The sequence below is a fragment of the Gallinula chloropus genome (assembly GCF_964237585.1).
Source record: "Gallinula chloropus genome assembly, chromosome: 32".
NCBI classification, from domain to species: domain Eukaryota; kingdom Metazoa; phylum Chordata; class Aves; order Gruiformes; family Rallidae; genus Gallinula; species Gallinula chloropus.
This window is the reverse complement of record NC_140117.1, coordinates 565,858-585,909: the sequence shown is the minus strand read 5'-3', so window position 1 is coordinate 585,909 and position 20,052 is coordinate 565,858. Positions and strand designations below refer to the sequence as shown.

General features: G+C 57.7%; 2 protein-coding genes across 2 annotated transcripts; one reads left to right on the top strand and one right to left on the bottom strand.

The window, feature by feature from the left end:
- Nucleotides 1–1,155: 1,155 nt before the first annotated feature.
- LOC311202921 (butyrophilin subfamily 1 member A1-like) lies at nt 1,156–12,620 on the top strand (the record flags this gene model as incomplete). Its single annotated transcript, XM_084277566.1, has 10 exons — nt 1,156–1,228; nt 3,131–3,151; nt 3,443–3,463; nt 3,618–3,638; nt 9,117–9,200; nt 9,557–9,904; nt 10,245–10,526; nt 10,767–10,871; nt 11,384–11,416; nt 11,890–12,620. 10 exons carry the CDS (start codon nt 1,156–1,158, stop codon nt 12,618–12,620), a joined length of 1,719 nt encoding a protein of 572 aa, XP_084133692.1.
- Nucleotides 12,621–17,979: 5,359 nt separating this feature from the next.
- On the bottom strand, nt 17,980–19,053 carry LOC311202920 (leukotriene B4 receptor 1-like; the record flags this gene model as incomplete). The annotated part of the gene is made up of 1 exon (XM_084277565.1): nt 17,980–19,053. The coding sequence occupies one exon, from the start codon at nt 19,051–19,053 to the stop codon at nt 17,980–17,982; it is 1,074 nt and encodes a 357-aa protein (XP_084133691.1).
- Between the last annotated feature and the right edge of the window lie 999 nt (nt 19,054–20,052).

Below are 20,052 nucleotides of genomic sequence, written 5' to 3'. Positions count from 1 at the left end.
CCTCCCCCCTCCCCAGCCTTGGTGTCTGCACAGCTCCTCACATCTTCTCACTCCCTTTCCTGGGGGCAAAATGAGGGTTTTGTGCTCCTCCCTGTGATTCCAGTGGCGCTGTGACCATTGCTGATGGGCTCGGGCTTGGTCAGCAGCGACTCTGGCCTTGAGCTGGCCCATGTTTACTCTCTGGGGCCTGCAGAGAGCTTCTCGATGCTTCTTGCAGGTGCCATCTCTGCAGCCCCCCATTCTCCACCAGTACCCAGCTATGCAAAACTGCGACAGCTGCTTTAAGGAAGGGTCCCCCAACGCGGTCACCCACTCCAGAGCCTGTTGCCTCAGTGACTGGGCTCTTTTCCCTTCCTTCTGCTCCTTTTCTTGTTAGACATTAGGGAAAAGCCTCTTCCCAAAAGGGTTATCAGCCACTGGGACAGGCTGCCCAGGGGAGGGGGCTGAGTCTCTGCCCCTGTGTATTTAAGAGCCGGGGAGGTGAGGTGCTCAGGGACAGAACATCAGCTCTTTTTGGGAGGGGAAACAGCTCCTGTGGTGCCAAACCTTTCTGGGTGCTGTTCCCCAGCACAGGCTGCTGTGGTAGGCACCACTCCAGGAAAAGCCACCTCCAGCAGCAGCACCCAGACAGGGATGGGGAGGGAGTTGGGGTCCCTTTTCCTGTCTTGTCCCTGGGAGCTGCTTAATGCTTCATTTTCTGGCTCTGGTAGGAGGATGAGGAACTTCAGCTCCTTGCATGGGGAGGGACCTCAAGTTCCACCCAAACATGGTAAAACTGAAACTGGACAAATTTCCGTTATTTTCAGCAAAATGCTGCATCCAGCAGCTTGTTTCTGTCACACCATCCACTGCTCTTCCTGTGGGGTTGAGAACATTTCCCTTTATTTCAAGCGATTGTCGGAGAGATTTGGGATCACTCCTGGAGAGGGGCTGTGGGGCAGAGCAGGGGCTGCCCGGGGGACCCCTCTGTGGTCCTGTCCTGCCCTCGAGCACCGGTTCCTGACACCGTCGGGGTGCTGGTGCAGGGGCTCTGGGAATTTTGGTGCCTCTATGGGGCAGGGGCAGCCATTCTTCGCCAGATCCCCTCTTGGCTGGCTGTGACCCCCATCGGCCTCCTCTGGCCTCCTTCCCCATCCTTCTCTCCACTGGCCGCAGATGTGGCTCCTGACGAGTCCTGGGGACCTCCTGAGGTGTTGGGTGACTCTCCACGTGCTTCAGCTGGGTTCAGGTAGGGATCCTGTGGGGCTGGTGGGGGCTTTCACCCATTCCGGGTAGCAGATGTGGGGCAGGAGGTGCCATGGGGTGGGGTGAGCCCAGTCGGGAGCTCAGCCCCACGTGATTTCGCTTTCCCTTGGCTGTTGTGGGGCTGTCTGGGGAGGAGGTCGTTTTCTGGAGCAGGTTCCTGGGAAACCTTCTCCCTCCAGTCCTTCCAGTCCCGCTTCAGTTCCTCTGGGGTCTCTGGGCCATGGGAGGGAAAAGCAACACCCATGGCATGGAGCGTGCCCCACTCACGCCAAGCTTGGCCCTGGCCTGCAACGCCCTTGATTAACGTAGGCACCATCTCCTGTCTTTGTGTCCTTCTCCATGGCCAAGCTGACTTCAGAGTGGTGGGACCAGGCCACCCTCTCCGTGTCACCGTGGGGCAGGACGTGGTGCTGCCCTGTCACTTGTCCCCAGCCATGGACGCTCAGAGCTGGGACATCAGGTGGATCTGGCACAGGGTCTCTGAAACGGTGCACCACTACCGACATGGGGAGGACGTGTCCGGGGAGCAGATGAAGGAATATGTTGGGAGGACACAGTTGGCCAGAGATGGTCTCTCCAGAGGCAGCCTGGACTTGCGAATCTCTGGGCTGAGACCCTCTGATGATGGTCAGTACGTCTGCACTGTGATGGATGGTGTCTCTTACAGAGAAGCTACAGTCTATCTGGATGTGTCAGGTTTGTATGTTGTAGGGTGTTTTGCAGGGGTGGTTGTGGTGTCCCTGGGTTTGTGTGTAGCTCCCAGACTCCTGTCCCATCCCTTGGTGCCCCAGGAGAGCTGGCACGGTGTCTGGCAGCCGGGGGTGGGGGGGGGTGGGGGGCAGCTTGGTCTTGCTGTGCTGGGAGGTTTGGGGGGAGATCTAGGGCTGTTGGGCATCAATGCTGGGCGGGTCCTGCCCAGGTTGGGGTGGGTTTGGTAGGAGCGGTGAGGGGTCTGCTCGGGGATGCGGTGGTGGCCTTGGAGCTGAGCCCATCCCTCCCTGACCCCAACCCCGTGCTCTTCCCCAGCCACAGGCTCTGGCCCTCAGCTCTCTCTGGAGGGTTACGAGGCCGGAGGCATCCGGGTGCTGTGTCGATCGGCCGGATGGTTCCCGCAACCGGAGGTGCTGTGGAAAAACCCCGACGGGCACCATGTCCCCTCGTTCTCCCAGAGACGTTCCCCTGACACAAGGGGCCTGTTTTACATCGAAGACGCCATCGTGGTGACTGGGACCAGAGAGGGGAACTGGTCCTGTGTGGTGGTCAGGAACAGCCGCCTGGCCCAGGAGCAGGAGGCGTCCCTGCGCATCTCCGGTGAGACGGCTGCAGCCAGCCCCTGCGGCGCTGGAGCAGGGCGAGGGGTGGCTGCCTTGCTTGGAGCAGCTTTGGGCTGGGCTTGGGGGGCAGCCTGGGGTGTATGGGGCCTCTGTCCCCTTGAGGACAGGGCTCGCAGGACAAGAGCTTCATGGGGGTGTGGGGCGGGGGTCTCTGGGTCCTTCTCCCCACAGACACGAGTGGAAATCGGTCCCTTTCCCTGCAGATCTGTTTGTTTCCCAGCTCCCTTTTTCCACGACGCCTGTCCCTGGATGGCTGCTCTGGGTGTGCTCCTCCCACTCTCTGTTTGGCTCCATATTGGGTTCCTTGGCTTTGGAGCTTGTCTCTGGAGAAGGAAAGGTGCGTTTGCCCCTGAGGGACATGTTGCCTCCACCCAAAAGCTCTTTGGGAAGGACAGAATGTGACAAGGACACGGTGGGGTGTGGGTGGGGGGACTGGGAGCACGGCCAGAGCACCTGGCTGGTGGGAAGGTCCCAGAGACCTTCTGGAGCTGTTCCTGCTGAGGAAGCAAACTGTTCTCCTGACCTCCTCTTCCTCTGGCTTTGCTTTACAGCGCTGCTGTCCAGAGAGCTCGGTGAGTCCTTCTGGCCCCTTCCCCCAGCAAAACCTCCTGGCACAGGAGCCCCCATCAGGGACTTGGCTTTGGGGGGTTCCTGGCATTGGGGCTGAGCCCCAGAGAGCCTGGGTGGGCTGATGGGGAATGGGCTGGCAAGGAGCTGTTCCAGGGAGCCAGGCAGTCTGTTCCTACTCCCCAAAAAGGAGGAGCTGGGGTTCAGCCTGAGCTCTGTGTGCTCCTGTGGGCTCAGCCCTGGGGTGAGTGGTTGTTCCCTCTGGTCACACAGCACTTCTTGGTTTTGCTTTCCAGGGAAGCGGGATGCAGCCCTGGGTGAGTCTGGTGGAAGGAGCCATTCCTGGGGTTGGGGGTTTTCCCTTCCCAAAGAGGAATTTGGGGTGTGCCCGAGCTCTGACAGCTCCTCATGGGCAGTTGGGGGATGACGAGATGTCCCCCTGATCACACACGGTTTCTCTTTTGCTTTCAGAGGAACGAGATGCAGCCCTGAGTGAGTGTCCCTGAGCTCCAGTACAGCCTGGGGTCCTGTCCTGGGATATCAGTGCTCGGCCCTTTCCCTCCCTGCTCGACCTCTCCATCCCCCATCCCTGTGTCTGGGAAAGCCCAAGGCCCTGTGCCTTGGAGGGTGGGCAGCCTTGGGACACCAGCGTGGGGATGGAGCCTCTCACTTCCCAAGTTCTCCTGGTCCCAATATTGAACAAGACCAGCATGGGAGGAGTCATTCCTGGGGTGGTTCCGTTCCCCACACAGCAATTTGGGGTGTGCCTGAGCTCTTCCTGGGCAGTTCTGGGGTGACAAGCTCTGCCCTCTGACCAAACATCGCTCTTATTTTAACTTCCAGAGGAACAAGGTGCAGTCCTAGGTGAGTGTCCCTGAGCTCCAGCACAGCCTCAGGTGCTGTCATGGGGTCTGACATGAAAATCTGTCCCCCCTGATCCAACATCTCTGTTTCCTTTCCAGAGGAACGAGCTGCAGCACTGAGTGAGTGTCTCCTTTTCTCCAGCACAGCCTGAGGTTCTGTCCTGGGATCTCAGTGCTCGGCCCTTTCCCTCCCTGCACGTCCTCTCTATCCCCCATCCCTGAGGCTGGGAAAACCCAAGACCATGTGCCTGGCAGAGTGGGTAGCTTGGGGACACCAGTGTGGGGATGGACCCTCTGCTCTGCCCAGTGCTGCTGGAGCAAGCCATTTCTGGGCTTTGGGCTCCTTTGTCCTCCTCAGGAACAATCAATTTGGGGTCTCTCATGGACTGTCTCTGCCATAAATGTGGAGTTACGAAATGAAAACCTGTCTCACCTGTTCAAACATTTCTTTTGTTTCCTTTCCAGAGAAACAAGCTGCAGTGCTGAGTAAGTGTCCCTGAGCTCCATCATGGCCTGGACCATGTATGGGGGGAGACATTCCTGTGGATTGTTGGGGGGTTCCATTCCCTACACAGCAATTTGGGGTCTGTCCAAGCTCTTCCTGGGCAGTTCTGGGGTGACAAGCTCTGTCTTCTCATCAAAAATCACTTTTTATTTTAATTTCCAGGGGAACAAGATGCAGCCCTGGGTGAGTGTCCCTGAGCTCCAGCACAGCCTGGGATCCTCTCTTGGGATCTTGGTGCTTGTCTCTTTCCCTCCCTGCCTGTCCTCTCCATCCCCCATCCCTGGGGCTGGGAAAGCCCAAGGTCATGTGCCTGGGAGCATGGCCAGTGCGAGGGGACCAGCGGACCAGCGTGGGGATGGACCCTCTGCCCTGCCCAGAGCTGCTGGGACCAGCTCTGGGGTGTAACCAGCTCTCCTCTCTCCTTGTAGCCTGGAGGACATTTCTACATCCCCACACTCCAGGTAATTGGGGGTTTGGGTGGCACTCTGGGGGTTTCTCCTCCTATTCCTCATGTGCAAGGGGCATCTGGGCTGCCCAGTGCTTGGGACGGGCCGTGCCTGGGGGTATTGTGTGACTCCCACACTCCGAGTGTGGCCCTGAGTTCTTCCCCCGCTGTGTTCTGGCCTTTCCCACCCCTTGTGAGCTCCATCAGTGGGGCCAAGAGGAGCCATCTCCCTGCTGACACCCTGGGCTCTGCCCAGATCCAGCTGCTGCCTCCCCATCCTGCTTGTCTGTTCTGGTGCCACAGCCCCACTGGTTCCTGTTCCCATGGGATCAAGCTCGGCCGTGGCCATGATGGGACGGTCCCTGGGATGGGATCTCTTGGAGGAAGGAGATGCCCCGTGTCCTGCCCCGAAGGGCAGATCCTGTCCCCAGGGGGGTGAAACCTGCCCAGCGCTGAGCTCTGCCACTGATGCTCTGGCTCCTCTTGTCCCTGCAGACGTGGTGACCCTGGATCCCAACATGGCTCATCCCTGGCTTGTCCTGTCCCAGGATGGGAGAAGTGTGAAAAGGGGAAGCAAATGGCAGAAGCTGCCCGACACCCCTCAGAGATTTATGTATTGGCGCTGCGTGGTGGGCCGGGAGGGGTTCAGTGAGGGGAGGCACTGCTGGGAGGTGGAGGTGAAGAGGGAGGTAGGAGGGGATTCATGTTGGGCTGTGGGGGTGGCCAGGGATTCTGTGAACAGGAAGGGGGATATGCACATGAACCCCAAAGAAGGGATCTGGGGGGTGATGCACTACGAAGGGAAGTTTCAGTCCCTCACCTCTCCTCGCACCCCACTGTGCGTGTCCCGGGTCCCCAGCAGAGTCTGGGTCTGTCTGGACTGCCCACAGGGGCTGGTGACTTTTATTGATGGTCACAGTGGGGCCGAGATCTTCACTTTCCCACCAGCCTCGTTCAATGGAGAGACCATCCGGCCTTGGGTTTGGGTGGGGAGAAAGGGCACTGAGCTGTGTCTCAGGGACAGCACCTCCTGACCCCCTTCCTCCCTCCCTCCCTCCCTCCCCACAGCCCCACAGAGCCCCAGCCCCTCTGCAGACCCTTCCTGCACTCCTCTCCTCCCTGCCCCAGGAGCAGATGTCCCCCTCATCCCTCTCCCAGCACAGGGAGCAAGGGGGCAGTGAGGGGGCTGAGAAGGTTTCAGCTGGGCTGGAGCTCATTTCCCCATGTCACTGGTACCTGCTGTGTGTTGTATTCCTGCTGCAGGCAGAGCTGATCACACTGTGATGATACAATCGTTAGGAGCCATGTGGGGCTGCGCAATTCACGGCCGGGACAGGGTTGCTTCCCCCGGGCTCCATCGTATCTCCTGTTGTCCCAGCTGTGACCTGTTGGTTGCAGCTCTGGCTCTGGCTGGGCTGAACTCTATGAAGGCGAATTTTGCAGGCAGGTGGGACAGAAATGTGTTTGGGTCGGTGCCCGGACACGGTTAATGGGGGGTCAGGGCTCTGCCTGGATCTGCTCACAACCCCCCTCTGAAGACCAGCCTGAGGACTGATCCAGAGGACACTCTGGTGACAAGCATCCCTGGGGAGAGCTGAACGTCTGAGGAAGAGGAAAGCTCCTGCCCAGCTGGAGCAGGATGAAGGCAGCAGGAATGGGCAGGAGCAGAGATTCCCTTGCAGCCCGTGGGGAAGAACATGGAGGAGCAGGTTGTACCCTGCAGCCCATGGAAGGGGACGGGGAGCAGAGACCCCACCTGCACCCATGGAGAGAGAGACCCACAGCAGAGCAGCTTTGCTAGGGGAAGACTTGTGACCTCGTGGGGGACCAGGCTGGAGCAGTCTGGGCCTGAGAGACAGAGAGACATTCAATGATTGATGGCTGCATCCAGAGCAGTGATCCACACTGGGGCAGTTGGGGAAGAGCTGAAGCCCCATGGGGAAGGACTCACTCTGGAGAAGTTCGGGGAGGACTGTCTGCCGTGGGTGGGACCCCAGGGTGCAGCAGGGGAGGGGGGTGAGGAGCCCTCCCCTGAGGAGGAAGGAGCAGCAGAGACAATGTGTGATGGACTGACCCCATACCCCATCCCATTCCCCTGTGCTGCTGGGGGGAGGAGAGGGAGAAATGGGGAATAAAGTTGAGTCTGGGAAGAAGTGATGGGTGGGGGGAGGGGTGTTAAGATGGGGGTTTATTTCTCATTATCCTATGATTTCTTGGGTTATTAATTAGTCATATTTAATTCTGTGTTGAGTCTGGTGGCACCAACTGCAGAATCATCTCTCCCCGTCCTTATCCCAACTCCTCAGCCTCTCAATACCTGTTTTGTCCCCTGTCCAGCTGAGGAGGGCAGTGACAGAGTGGCTTTGGTGACATCTGGCCCCCAGCCAGGATCAACCCCCCCCCCCCCAGTGGGTTTTTCTACCCCCGTCACAGGATCAGGATGGGGCAGATGGTGTGTGCTGGGTGCCAGCTTTGTGCAATGACCACCCAGCACCTGCCTCTGCAGACACGGAACAAATCCCGTCCCTCTGCTCTGTGTGTGTGTTGGTGTCCTGCACAGCGGGTCATGAGCCTGGTTTTGGGACAACCAGGGGGCTTGCTTGCCAGCACCCTGTGTCCCCGGGATGCCCCAGCTCTGTCCACATCCTTCTTACCAGCACAGTCCTGTTGGGATCAAGCCTGAGCTGTGTTTCCCTCCATCCCTTATTCGGTATAGGTGGCAGCTCCTGGTTGGTTTAGGGACTGGGCTCCCTGTGCCAAAGCCTCTTTGTCCCACAGTGGCTTCAGGGGCAGCAGAAGAGGAAAGTCCTGCGTGGGGAAAGGATTTCCCCCCCTGGGGCTCTGGCAAAGTGACATTTCCCCGTACTGACTGGGGTGGCTGCTGCTGCTGTGGGGTTTGGTGCTTCAACAGAGTCAGGGGCAGTGGGGTGCTGTAGGGGTGTGTTGTGTTTGGATGGCGTGAGTTGGGATGTGTGTGTGGTTGTTTTGGTTGATCTGATTTGAGTTGATTTTTGTCGATTTTGCTTCAGTTGACCTGTATTGACCAGTGTTGACCAGTGTTGACCTGTCTTGACCACTGTTGACTGGTGTTGTCCTGCGGTGAGCTGCGTTCATGTGTCATGACTAGTGTTGACCTGCATTGGCCTGCCTTGACCAGTGTTGACCAGCATTGGCCTGCCTTGACCAGTGTGACCTGTGTTGAACTGTGTTGATCTGCGTTGACCAGTGTTGACAAGTGTTGACCAGTTTTGACCTGCGTTGACCAGTGTAGACTTGCATTGACCAGTGTTGACCAGTGTTAACCAGTGTTGACCTGTATTGACTTCAATTGACTTCAGTTCTTGACTTCAGTTGAGTTGCCTTGAGATGTCTTGGGGTGACTTGTTGTGTTGACTTGACTTGACTTGGGATGGGATGGGTTCTGTTGGGATAGCATTGGGTGGGAAGGGATAGGATGCTGCTGGGAATGGGGTGAGGGGTGGCTGAGCCCTGCCGAGCATGGAAAGAGGGGGGGAATACAGGGGAACGGTTTAGGTCTGTGGTCACTCACAAGGACATCAGCACTTTTTGGGAGGGGAAACAGCTCCTGAGGTGTCAAACCTCTCCGGGTGCTGTTCCCCAGCACAGGCTGAGAGAGACACACTGATCCAGTGAAAAGCCACCTCCAGCAGCAGCACCCAGACAGGGAAGGGGAGGGGGTTGGGATCCCTTTGCTCTCTTGTCCCTGGGGCATCCAGCTTTATTTTATGAGCCTGGACTTTGGTAGGAGGATGCGGAACTTCAGCTCCTTCCCTGGGGTGGGGCCTCAAGTCCTGCCCAGAGATGGGAACTCTGGAACTGGGCAAAGTTCAGGTCTCTTGAGAGCCTGGAGCAGGCGGGAGCTTGTGCCCAGCCAGTGAGCAACATTTCTGGAGAGATTTGGGATCACTCTTGGAGAGAGGCCGTTGGGCAGAGCAGGGGCTGCCCCGGGGACCCGTCTCCAATCTCATCCTGCCCTCAAGCACCAGTTCCTGGCGCCGTCGGTGTGCTGGTACAGGGGCTCTGGAGATTTCAGCGCCTCTTTGGGGCAGGGGCAGCCCTTCTTTGCCAGATTCCCTCTGGGGGGTCTGTGACCCCCATCAACCTCCTATGCCCCCCTTCTCCTCCCTCCTCACCAGTGCGGCTACAGATGTGGCTCCCGGGGAGCCCCGGTGACCTCCTGAGATATTGGGTGATTCTCCATGTGCTCCGTCTGGGATCAGGTAGGGATCCTGTGGGGCTGGTGGGGGTCTTCTAACACTCCAGGGTGGGAGCTGCCATGGGGCAGGGGGAGCCCAGCCTGGAGCTTGGCCCTGCATGCTTTCAGTTTCCCTTGGCTGCTGTGGCTCGCAGAAGGGCTGGCTGGGGTGGAACTCGTTCTTTGGAGCAGGTTCTCACTTCTCCTTCCAGTCCTCCCAGTCCCGCTCCAGTTCCTCTGGGGTCTCTGGGCCATGGGAGGGCAAAGCAATGCCCATGTCATGGAGCATGCCCCACTCACACCAAGCTCACCCCTGGCCTCCAATGCCCTCAGTTAACATAGGCACCATCTCCTGTCTCTGTGTCCTTCTCCATGGCCAAGCTGACTTCAGAGTGGTGGGACCAGACCACACTCTCCGTGTCACCGTGGGGCAGGACGTCGTGCTGCCCTGTTACTTGTCCCCAGCTGTGGACGCTCAGAGCTGGGACATCAGGTGGATCCGGCACAGGGTCTCTGAAACGGTGCACCACTACCGACATGGGGAGGACGTGTTTGGGGAGCAGCTGGAGGAATATGCTGGGAGGACAGAGTTGGCCAGAGATGGTCTCTCCAGAGGAAGGCTGGACTTGCAAATCTCTGGGCTGAGACCCTCTGATGATGGTCAGTATGTCTGCATGGTGACCGATGGTGACTCTTATGGACAAGATTTGGTGTCTCTGGAGGTGTCAGGTTTGTGTCTGGTGCAGTGTTTGCAGGGGTGGTTGTGGTGTCCCTGGGCTCGTGTGTCACTCCCAGACCCCTGTCCTTTTCCTTGGTGCCCCAGGAGAGCTGGCACAGTGTCTGGAAGCCTTGGGGGTGCAGATGCTGCCTGAAGGTGCTGAAGCTGGGCAGCTCAGTCTTGCTGTGCCGGGAGGTTTGGGGGGAGATCTGGGGCTGTTGGGCATCAACGCTGGGCGGTTCCTGCCCAGGTTGGAGTGGGTTTGGTGGGAGCGGTGAAGGGTCTGCTCAGGGATGTGGTGGTGGCCTTGGAGCTGAGCCCATCCCTCCCTGACCCCAAGCTCTTCCCCAGCCACAGGCTCTGTCCCTCAGCTCTCTCTGGAGGGTTACGAGGCTGGAGGCATCCGGGTGCTGTGTCGATCGGCTGGATGGTTCCCGCAACCGGAGGTGCTGTGGAAAGACCCCAACGGGCAACATGTCCCTTCGGTCTCCCAGAGATATTCTCCTGATGCCAGGGGCCTGTTTGACACTGAAGATGTCATCGTGGTGACGGGGACCGGAGATGGGAACTGGTCCTGTGTGGTCAGGAACAGCCGCCTGGCCCAGGAGCAGGAGGCGTCCCTGCGCATCTCCGGTGCGACGGCTGCAGCCAGCCCCTGCGGCGCTGGAGCAGGGCGGGGGGTGGCTGCCTGGCTGGGGGCAGCTTTCGTCTGGGCTTGGGGTGCAGTGTGGGGGTGTGGCAATATCCACCTTGAGGCCAGGGCTCGCGGGACAAGGGCTGCATGGGGATGTGGGGCGAGGGTCTCTGGGTCCTTCTCCCCACGGACATGAGTGGAAATCGGTCCTTTTCCCTGCGGATCTGTTTGTTTCTCAGCTCCCTTTTTCCATGACGCCCGTCCCTGGATGGCCGCTCTGGGTGTGCTCCTGGCGCTCTCCCTTGGGCTCCTTGGCCTCGGAGCTTATCTCTGGAGAAGGAAAGGTGCGTTTTCCCCCGAGGGACATGTTGCCTCCACCCAAAAGCTCTTTGGGAAGGGTGGGAGGGGACAGTGACATGATGGGGTGTGGGTGGGAGGACACGGAGCATAGCCAGAGCACCTGGCTACTGGGAAGGTCCCAGAGACCCTCTGGAGATGTTCCTGCTGAGGAAGCAAGCTGCTCTCCTCACCTCCTCTTCCTCTGCCTTTGCTTTCCAGTGCTGCTGTTTTCCAGAGAGCTGGGTGAGTCCTTCGGGCCCCTTCCCCCAGCAAAACCTCCTGGCACAGAAGCCCCGGCAGGGACTTGGCTTTGGGAGTTCCTGGGCTCCCGGTGCTCGTCCCTTTCCCTCCCTGCCCTTCCTCTCCATCCCCCATCCCTGGGGCTGGGAAATCCCCAGGCCATGTGCTTGAGAGGGTGGGCAGCTCGGGGAGACCAGTGTGGGGATGGACCCTCTGCCCTGCCCAGAGCTGCTGGGACTGGCTCTGGGATGTGACCAGTTCTCCTCTCTCCTTGTAGCCTGGAGGAAGTTTCTGCTGTCCCGTGGAACAGGTAACTGGGGGGTTGGGTGGCACTCTGGGGTGTTCTCCTCCCATTCCTCGTGTGCAAGGGGCATCTGGGCTGGGCATTGCGTGGGACTGGCCATGCCTGAGAGTGTTGGGTGACTCCCAGACCCCGAGCATGGCACTGGGCTGTTCCCCGGCTGTGTTCTGGCCTTTCCCACCCCTCGTGAGCTCCCTCAATGGGGCCAAGAGGAGCCATCTCCCCCCGACACCCTGGTCACTGTTCAGTCCCAGCCACTGCCTCCCCATCCTGCTCCTCTGTGCTGGGGCCACAGCCCCACTGGTTCCTGTTCCCATGGGCTCAAGCTCGGCTGTGGCTGTGACAGGACTGGCCCTGGGATGGGATCCCTTAGAGGAAGGAGATGCCCCGTGTCCTGATACCCCAGATCCTGTCCCAAGGGTATGAAACCTGCCCAGCGCTGAGCTCTGCCCCTGATGCTCTGGCTCCTCCTGTCCCTGCAGACATGGTGACCCTGGATCCCAACACGTCTCATCCCAGGCTTGTCCTGTCCCAGGATGGGAGAAGTGTGAGATTGGGAAGCGAATGGCGGGACCTGCCCGACACCCCTCAGAGATTTATGTATTGGCGCTGTGTGCTGGGTCGGGAGGGGTTCAGTGAGGGGAGGCACTGCTGGGAGGTGGAGGTGAAGGGGAAGGTGGCAGGGGATTCATGGTGGGCTCTGGGGGTGGCCAGGGACTCTGTGAAGAGGAAGGGTGATGTACACCGCAGCCCCAAAGAAGGGATCTGGGCGGTTGAGCACTATGAAGGGAAGTTTCAGTCCCTCACCACTCCTCGTACCCCCCTGTCCATGTCCCAGATCCCCAGCATAATCTGGGTCTGTCTGGACTGCCCGGGGGGGCTGGTGACTTTCATCGATGGTCACAGTGGGGCCGAGATCTTCACTTTCCCACCAGCCTCCTTCAATGGAGAGACCATCCGACCCTGGTTTGCAGCGGGGACAGAGGGCACCGAGCTGTGTCTCAGGGACAGCACCTCCTGCCCCCCTTTGATTCCACTAACCCCATCCCCACAGAGCCCCTGCCCCTCTGCAGACCCTGCCCGTGCTCCTCTTCTCGCTGCCCCAGGAGCAGATGCCCCCGTCGGCTCTGCCCCAGCCCCCATGTGGAAGGAAGACAGCTTGGCTGAGGAGAGAGTTCCAAGAAGATATTCAGGAAAAGAGGGAAAAATATGAGCTTTTGAAGAAGGGGAGGTGTCTTGGGATGACTCTATAGATGTAGTGAGATCATGTAGGGAGAAAGTCAGGAAAGCTGAAGCCCAACTGGAACCCAGTCTGGCCAGTTCTGTACAAGAGAACAAAAAGTCCTCCTATAGACTTATTAACAGTAAAAGGAGGGGAAGGAGAATCTCCAGCCCTTACTGGATGCAGGGGGAACATTAGTGACAAGGGATGAGGACAAGGCTGAGGTCCTTAATTCCTTCTTTACCTCAGTCTTTACTAGTAAAGATGGATATTCCCTGAGTCCTCATCCTCAGGAACTGGATGACAGGGACAGGAAGAATAACAAAGCTCCCATGATCCAAGAGGAAATGATTAGTGACCTACTTGGCCAATTAGACACGTACAAATGAGTGAGGCTGGATGGGATCCACCTGAGGGTACTGAGGGAGCTGCTTGCCCAACCCCTTTCCACGATCTCCCAGCAATCCTGGCAGACTGGGGAAGTTCCACTCAACTGGAGGCTGGCAGGTCTTTGCACCTATAGACAAGAAGGGTCAGAAGGAGGATCTGGGGAACTCCAGGCCTGTCAGCCTGACCTCAGTCTCAGGGAAGATCATGGAGAGGGTCATCTTGGGAGCTGTCATGCAGCACATGTGTGATGGCCGGGGGATCAGGCCCAGTCAACAGGGGTTTACAAGAGGTAGATTGTGGGGGACTGCGGCGGGCCTGTAGACCCCTTGATTGAGAATATAGAGCTAGGCCTTGAAGATATCAAAGTGTACCCGTGAGAATGTGTAATGTGTACCCTTGAGAATGTGTAATGTGTACCTGTGAGAAGGTGTAAAGTGTACCTGTGAGAAGGTGTAGAACATCTGGAGAAGTAAAACAATTTTAAGGAATTTGCTGGCTGTCACAGTTTTGTGTAGCTGGGTTCTGGTGGAGAAGGGGGGGGCTGCAGAGATGGCACCTGCAAGAAGCAGCCAGAAGCTCTCTGCAGGAACCAGAGGGTAAACATGGGCTGATTGAAGGCTGGAGTGGCTGCTGACCAAGGCCAAGCCCATCAGCGATGGTCACAGAGCCTCTGGGAGTCACAGTGAGGAGAAAAACCCACAAGCAGCCGCTTTGTGCTCCCAGAGAATCACATAATCACAGAATTGTAGGGGTTGGAAGGGACCTCGAGAGATCATAGGGTCCAACCCCCCTGCCAAAGCAGCTCCTGTCGTGGTTTCACCCCGGCTGAGAGCCGAGATCCACGCAGCTGCCTGCTCCTTAAAGGAAAAGAGCAGGGAAAAGGGAAGGGGAGGGGGGTGAGAGTTAAGGGAAGGGAAAAGGAAGGGGCAAATAACCCCGAAATCAAGAAATTAAGAGGCCTGTGGGTTGGGATAAGGATAGTTTACTAAGATAACAGAAAGATACAATGTAACAATGCTAACAGGACTTTAGAGCAAAGATATATGAAGCAGTTGATACACAATACAGTTTCTCACCAAACTACACAGCTCAGGCCGTGCCACCCAGAGCCGTCCCAGAACCCGACCGTCCCCCAAGAACCGCGCGTCCCAGAGCCGCCCTCGGCCTTCCTCCCGTCAGCCCCCGATATCCTGGGCAGGACGTAACTGGCGTGGAATACTCTCTTTGGTCAGTTGGGCCACCTGTCCTGGCTTCGCCCCTCCTTTCTCATGAAGAGCTGAGAAAGTCCTTGACTGTCTGACAGCAACTAGAAACATCAGGGTGTTATCAGCACTACTCCCATTTTAACTCTCAAACACAGCATTCCATCTGCTGCTACAAATGAATTTAACTCCATCCTGACCAAAACCAGGACAATCTGCAAAGAAGGGAGAGGTGGTGGGGGGAAAGGTGTTTTAAGGTCTGGTTGTACTTCTTATTACCCAACTCTGGTCTGTGTGTGTGTGTAGTATAATGTAATAAGTTCAATGGCTTTTTTTAATGTGTTGAGTCTGTTCTGCCCGTGATGCTGATTGCAGAATGATCTCTCCCTGTCTTTATCTCAAGTCCTGAGCCCCTCAATAGATATTTTCTCCCCTGTCCATCTGAAAAGGGGAGTAATAGAGTGGCTTTAGTGGGCATCTGGCCAACAACTAGGGTCAAACCACCAGAGATGTGCAGGCAGGGCTCGTGCTCCAGGCTGAGGGAGCTGTACCCGAAGAGGATGCATTCAGATTGGATACTCAAGAGAAATTCTTCACTCTGAGGGTGGTGAGGCACTGGAACAGGTTACCCAGGGAAATGGTGGATGACCCCTCCCAGGAGGGGTTCAGGGCCAGGTTGGATGGGGCTTTGAGCAGCCTGGTCTAGTGAGAGGTGTCCCTGCCCATGGCAGGGGGTTGGAACTTGATATTTAAGGTCCCTTCCATCCATAACCATTCTATGATTCTATGATTGCTGACCACACAGGACCATTTCCCATCTACAGTTCCCCTCACCATGATGACAGCTTTGGTGTCAAACAGGCCCTTCTTGTCAGGGGAGACTGAGTGGAGACGTTGCCTGTTGGGGTCTTTCCACAGCACCTCCGGTTGTGGGAACCATCCGGCCGATCGACACAGCACCCGGATGCCTCCGGCCTCGTAACCCTTCAGAGAGAGCTGAGGACCAGAGCCTGTGGCTGGCATCAGGGAGGGCTGGGCTGAGCTCCAAGGCCACCACCACATCCCAGAGCAGGCCCATCACAGGTCTGACCAGGGCTGCAGGACCGGCCACCAAACCCACCCCAACTCGTGCTGGGACCACAGAATGTTGATGCCCAACAGCTCCAGATCTCCCCTCAGAAATCCCATAAGAGCAAGACTGAGCTGCCCAGCTTCAGCACCTTGAGGCAGCATCTGCACTGACCCGTCTTTGTTCAAGAAGCCCCACAGCTTCCAAACAATGTACCAGCTCTCCTGCAGCACAAAAGAAACAGGACAGAGATCTGGGAAGAACACCCAAGCCCAAGGACACCAGGACAACCCCATGGAAGCACCACACTGACCTCAAACCTGACATCTCCAGCTCCATCATACCTTCTCCATAACAGGCACCATCTGTCACAGTGCAGACGTACTGACCATCATCAGAGGGTCTCAGCCCAGAGATTTGCAAGTCCAGGCTTCCTCTGGAGAGACCATCTCTGGCCAACTCTGTCCTCCCAACATATTCCCCCATCTTATCCCAGTACAGGTCCTCCCCATTACAGTAGTGGTGCACTGTTTTGCAGACCTGGTGATGGATCCACCTGATGTCCAAGCTCCAAGCATCTATGCAGGGGCAAGTGACAGGGCAGCACAACATCTGTCTCCACAGCGACACAAAGAGCATGGTGTAGTCCTACCATTCTGAAGTCAGCTTGGCCATGGAGAAGGACACAGAGATGTGGAGATTGTGCCTAAGTTTATTTAGGGTGTTGCAGGCAAGGGTGAGCTTGGTGTGAGAGGTGCATGCGCCGTGCCACAGGACTGAAGGGGAAACCAGAGTGAGGGACGTAGGGTGTAAAGGGGCTAAGGGAAAGTGAAACCCATGGTCTGAGGTGGGCTTCCCCCTGACCCATGGCAGCTCCCTGCCCCACATCTGCCACTTGGATCAGGCAAAAGTCCCCACCAGCCCTGCAGGATCCCTACCTGATCCCAGCTGGAGCATGTGGGGAGTCACCCAATACCTCAGGAGACCCTGGGGCTCGCCGGGAGACACATCTATGGCCACACTGGAGAGGAGGGAGGGGGAGGCAGAGGAGGATGATGAGGGTCACAGCTGCCCCAGAGGGGATGCTGAAGAATGTCTGCCCCTGCCCCAAAGAGTCTCCAATATCCCCCCAAAGCCCTTGCATGGGCACCCCAATGGTGGAAGAAACCAGTACAAGTTTGCAGATAACACCAAGCTGATCAGAGGGTTGATGTAGTCAAAGGCGTCTGCTTAATGCAAGGGGTTTGGACTAGATGGCCTTTAAGAGTCCCTTCCAACCCAGAGCATTCTGTGACTGTGACTCACAACTCAGGGCTGGAGGAACCCCAGGAACGTCTCCACCCCCAAGTGTCAGGAGAGGGCAGTGTGAGCCCAGAAGAGCCACTGAGCCCCAGCTCCCAGGCAGGACCAGCAGATCACCTCCCAGCAGAGCATCCTCCTGCCCAGGCTGGGATGCTTGTAGCACCTGGACAGGTGTCTGAGGGCTGTTGGGTGCTGAGGACCTACCAGTGCTGGGGCAGCTTCTCCTCCTGCCTGGGGACAAAGGGGGACTGGGGGATAAGAGGACACAGAAGGGACATGGTGTAACACAGGATATGAGGGGGACACAAGGGGACATGGAAAGACATGGGTGGGACATCGGGACAGGAGAAGGCATGGGGGACACAGGAGGGATGTGGGTGGACATGGGAATGTCTGGGGTGACACAGGAGGCATAGGAAGACATGGGGGGGACACAGGTGGGACATGGAGCAGAGGGAACTCATTCCTCTCATTTCCTGAAGACAGGCCTCAGGCACCACCGTGGTCTCAGCTGAGTGTTCAGGACAGATTTAATTAAAACCACCTTGTTATTGAGCACCGTGCCCAGAGAAGCCGCAGAAGCTCTGTGAGATGCCCCCCTAGAGCTGGAGAAGGGAAACCCAATGAGAGTTTTGGATTAACCCCCCATCCCATGAGCACAGGCAGCACCTTCACCTTTCCTGGTGTCACCTCCTGGGAACCAACATTAAAAGAAAACAAAACAAAGAAGCAAAATAAAAAATTTCCAACAGAAACCCCAAAAATTAATAAGAACTAAAATAACCCCCCAAAGAACTAAAATAACACAAAATAAGTAAAATTATAAAGCTGAAGAACAATAAAAAAGGAAATAAAATTAAACAAACAAAAATGAACTGAGAACTAATTTAAAAGAAAATTAAGAGAGAAAAAAAAAGCAAAGTAAGAAAACTAAATGCTAAGAAATAAAAATTAGAAGAAAAAACACAGAAATAAAATTAAAACTTCAGAAATAAATTTTTAACACCCACTAAACACCAGGTGAGAAATACAATTAAAACCTAAGAACATAAATTTCTAAACGACACAGTGGGACACAAAGTTTGGGCTTTTCATGGAGGCATGCAGGGATCAAAGGAGGGATAGATGGAGGGAGGGATGGAGATCCAGAGGGAGAGGAGGGGTGGTTGGAGGGCTGGAGGGGGGTTGGATGGTTGCGGGGTTGGAGACTCATCTTCCATGATGGAGGAAGTGACGGGGCACCTGAGAGGGGCGGCTGGATGGAGATGTGGATGGACAGAGGGGTGGAGAAGAGATGAGCGGACAGAGGGAAGGGGTGTGTTGAGGTGTGTTGAGTTTTGTGTTGGGGTTGTGTTGGGGTGTTCACTGTGTCCAATCCCCTTTCCCATCACGCCCTCCCCGTCCCACCCTCCCCACCCCCCTCCTCCTCCTCCATGGTCGTCCCCCCCTCCACTACCATTGTCCTTCCCTCCCCTCTCCAGCTTTTCCCCCCACTCTGGGTCCCCTTGGCCACGGTCCCTCGGGAGCTGCCAGCAATGGCTGAGATGTCCAGGAGCCGAGGCAGGAGACCCCCCCTGGCACCGCGGCGCAGCCCCCACCCCACACAGGCGTACAGGAGGGGGTTCATGGCGCTGCTGAGGAAGGCCAAGGCAGTGGCCGGTGGCCGAATCACCTTGGAGGCTGCCTCCAAAGTCCCACCGCCACCTTGTAGGACCCCTGCCACCTCCAGCAAGCTGGCCAGGTGGTAAGGTCCCCAGGAGACAGCAAAGGCCACCACCACGGCGGCCACCAGCCGGAAGGTCCGACCGCGCCGGGACAGGTGGGTCTGGCGTAAGCGGCGCACTAGTAACCCGTAGCCAACGGCCACGGTGGCCAACGGGAGGGCCCAACCCAAAGTGGTCTCCAAGAGGTTGTGGGCCACCAACCAGCCCCTCGTGCTGTGCACCCGCTGGCAGTGCCCCTCCTCCACCCGCCGGAAGACGATGGATGGGATGGCCAAGATGGAAGCCACCAGCCACGTCAGGGCTGCCACCCCGTGAGCCAATCGCCCGGCGTGGCCCCCTGGGGTCACCACCGCTGCCACCGGCCTGGAGACCGCCAAGCAGCGGTGGAGACCCAGGAAGGCGATGAGGAAGACGCTGACGTACATGGCGGCGGCGCAGACGTAGTGACACCCGCGGCAGACGGCCAAGCCCATCTCCCATTGGCCGACGCTCAAGGCCTGGAGGTAGATGGGCCCGGTGAGGAGGGTCACCACGTCGGCCACGGCCAGGTGGAAGATGAGGAGGACGGGCACAGTGCGCTGGCGGGCGGCGGCGTAGCTCCAGAGGACCACGGCGTTCCCGGGGAGCCCCACGGCCACCGCCACCCCCAGCAGGGTCATCCCCACCACGGCGCCAGGGATGCGGGTGGCCGTGGCGTTAGGGGGTGACGAGGTGTTGGCAGGAAGGGACGAGGACATCGTGGTGGGTGGGGAGGAGCTGTGGGGAGATGGGGACACATAATCTTCCAGAGAAAACACAGGGCTCCCTCCATCCGTCCCTCCCTCCCTCCCTCCCTCCATCCATCCATCCATCCATCCATCCATCCATCCATCCATCCATCCATCCATCCCTTCCTGCATCTGTCTGTCCATCCAACCGTCCATCCAATCTTCTCTCCACCCCTCTCTTGCCCCACCCCCCATCCCTCCACCCCACCTCCCGCCCACCCCAGGCCTCCACCCCACACCCCTCCTTCCTCCTCCCCTCTCTCTGAGGTGTCCTCCTCTTCCTCCTTTAACCCTCCAGGATCTTTCCACCTTGGCATCCCCTAGACCTTCCAGTTGCTCCCTCCCCATCTCCCACTGGGCCACCCTCCCCCTTATCTGCACACCTCCAACCTCCCAGTTGACCCCCCCATACATCCCAATTGTCCATGCAGACCCCCAGTTACGCAGAACACCTCACAGTGGGACACCACCCCACCCATTTTCCTTCCCAGTTTCCACCCTCAGGGAATCCCAGTTGTCCCCCAGACCTCCCAGTGAGCTCACACCACACCCCCAGGTGTTCCCACCAAACCTCAAGTCACCTCCTAATCAACGTGTCCCAGGTCTCTTCAGTGTCCCCCCCACTCCTCCCCAAAGACCTCCCACCCCACCCACCTTCCCTCCTGTACCTTGGGGACTCACATGTCCCTTCCCAGAGGTCCTGGCCTGGGTCGTGGACCTTCTGTGTCCCTGACACGGGTGGTGGCCGGTGACGGCTCAGTGTCACTTCCCCTTCACCCAGCTCCGGGCAGGAAACACTCGTGCAAGAGGAAGGAGGGAGGAAAACCACAGGGGAGGGAGAGTATCTGCGGTGTGGGGAAGGACCATGGACCTTAAATTGTCCCCATGTGTGTGGAGGAGGAGGTGACGGGAAGGGTGGCACTGCCAGGAGGTCCCCCAGTAAGGAAGAGGGGGGGGTGTGTGTGTCTG